This window comes from Miscanthus floridulus, chromosome 19 (assembly GCF_019320115.1).
Source record: "Miscanthus floridulus cultivar M001 chromosome 19, ASM1932011v1, whole genome shotgun sequence".
NCBI lineage: Eukaryota > Viridiplantae > Streptophyta > Magnoliopsida > Poales > Poaceae > Miscanthus > Miscanthus floridulus.
Window position 1 is genome coordinate 23611706 of NC_089598.1, and position 2059 is coordinate 23613764.

A 2059-nucleotide genomic window follows, 5' to 3' on the forward strand; every position below is an offset into this window, starting at 1 on the left:
ATCGTGCTGCTCTTCTGTACTTTCCAATAAATATGAAAGCTAAGAAGAAAACGCTGCGTTTCTCTGGCAACACCAAAACCTTCCGCGTCTGTTCTCGCGTCAGTTGAGTTTCGTGTTTGCCGCCGCTCGTGACCTCGCCGCCGGCTTCCACCGCCAGTCTGTTGAATAATAATTGGTACCAGAGACAGGTTTCGAGGGACCTCGCTGTCGCCATGGCGTCTCCACCGAGAACCCGTGGTCGTTCACCGGCCAGGAAGGTCGACGGCTCCAAGAAGAACGACGGTAGCAGCGGTTCCGGCGCCAAGACGCCACCACGTGCGCCTTCTCCGATTCGTTCCCCTCCTCGTCGGTCACGCACGTGCGACGAATGCCGTTCGCGCACCCGCGACGCACGCCGTACGCGGGAGGTTGTCATCGAGTGCATCATCCGGGACGGCAGCTCCGACAACTGGCCGCAACCGACAAGGACGAACTACAACGAGTGGTCGCTCCGCATGAAGCTGAAGATGCAGGCGCGTCACCTCTGGGACGCCGTCGAGTACGATGATGTCGAGTTCGACGACAACCGCAGCGCGCTCGACGCGATTTCCAGTGCTGTCCCGGCGGAGATGGTGTCCGCACTTGCGACCAAGGCAACTGCCAAGGAAGCCTGGGAGGCCATCAAGACCCTCCGCATCGGCGACAACCGAGTGCGGAAGGCAACGACAAAGAACCTGTGGGTGGAGTACGAAGCCATCGCGCTCTGCGACGGCGAGCCCATCGAAGATTTCGCCCTGCACCTGACCGGGATTGTGCAGCGACTAGCAACGCTTGGCGATCCCAAGCCCGACGAGAAAGTGGTGGCCAAGTACCTCCGCGTCGTGCGCCCACGCTACAAGCAGTTGGTAATCTCCATTGAAACCCTCCTCGATATCTCACGGTTGTCAATTGAGGTGGTCACGGGGAGGTTGATGGTGGCCGACGACGTCGAGCCACCTGCGCCGCAGACAGCCGCCGGCAAGCTGCTGCTCACTGAGGAGCAGTGGATTGAGCGCTACAAGCAGAAGGGTCAGGAGTCCAGCCGCGGTGGCTCCGGCTTCGGCGGCCGTGGCAAGCGCCGTGGCAGGGGCCGTGGACGCGGCACCTGCGGCAATGGTGATGGAAGGTCCGGTTCCAGCTCGGGCCATCCGAGACCAGATAATCCTTGCAAGCACTGTGGCAAGAAAGGCCATTGGGCCCGTGACTGCCGCAGCAAAAAGGAGGAGCAGGCCCACGTGGCCCAGGACGACGAGCCCACACTCATGCTGGCCGTCAGTTCGATCTAGGAGCAGGATAGTTCATTCCTCTACCTGCTGCCGCCGCCAGCTACATCGCGTCTAGCGACCCCGGCGACCCACGAAAGCGCCGCCGTCCACCTCGTCGAGCAGAAGCTGTCACCGCAGCACACAACGGCGCAACCGCCGCAGGCCCCAGCGCCCGCGCAGCCGCCACCGGCCCCAGCGCCCGTGCAGCCGCCGCCGGCCCCAGCGCCCGCACAGCCGCCTTCGGCGACTCGGGATGTCGCAGCTCTCCACCTCGTCGAGCAGAAAATCCACGCCACCTTCGACGCCGCAGAGGACCAGGATCTGAAGCGCTGGATCCTAGACACCGGCGCGTCCAACCATATGACGGGATCGCGCACCGCCTTCGCCGACCTCGACACCGGCATCACCGGCACCGTGCGATTCAGAGATGGCTCCATCGCGGGGATTGAAGGGAGCGGCACCGTGCTCTTGTCCTGCAAGAATGGCGAGCACCGGTCGCTCCCCAACGTCTACTATCTCCCGCGCCTCACCGCCAATATCATCTCTGTCGGTCAACTTGACGAAGGCGGGTACTAGGTGCTGGTGGAGCACGGTGTGATGCGCATTTGGGATGAGGAGAGGCGGTTGCTCGCCAAGATTGCTCGAAGCCCAGGCCGGCTGTACGTGCTCGACGTCACCATCGCACGGCCAGTCTGCCTGGCGGCGCGCACCGACGACGATGCCTGGACATGGCATGCTCGGTTCGGCCACATCCACTTCGCTGCGCTACGCAAGAT

The 2059-nt window shown here is 63.0% G+C and overlaps 1 protein-coding gene across 1 annotated transcript; it reads left to right on the forward strand.

Annotated features, from left to right (window-relative positions):
- The first annotated feature begins 212 nt into the window (after positions 1–212).
- On the forward strand, positions 213–1859 carry LOC136525726 (uncharacterized). The gene is made up of 2 exons (XM_066518613.1): positions 213–1293; positions 1360–1859. The coding sequence occupies exons 1-2, from the start codon at positions 213–215 to the stop codon at positions 1857–1859; spliced, it is 1581 nt and encodes a 526-aa protein (XP_066374710.1).
- The last annotated feature ends 200 nt before the right edge of the window (positions 1860–2059 follow it).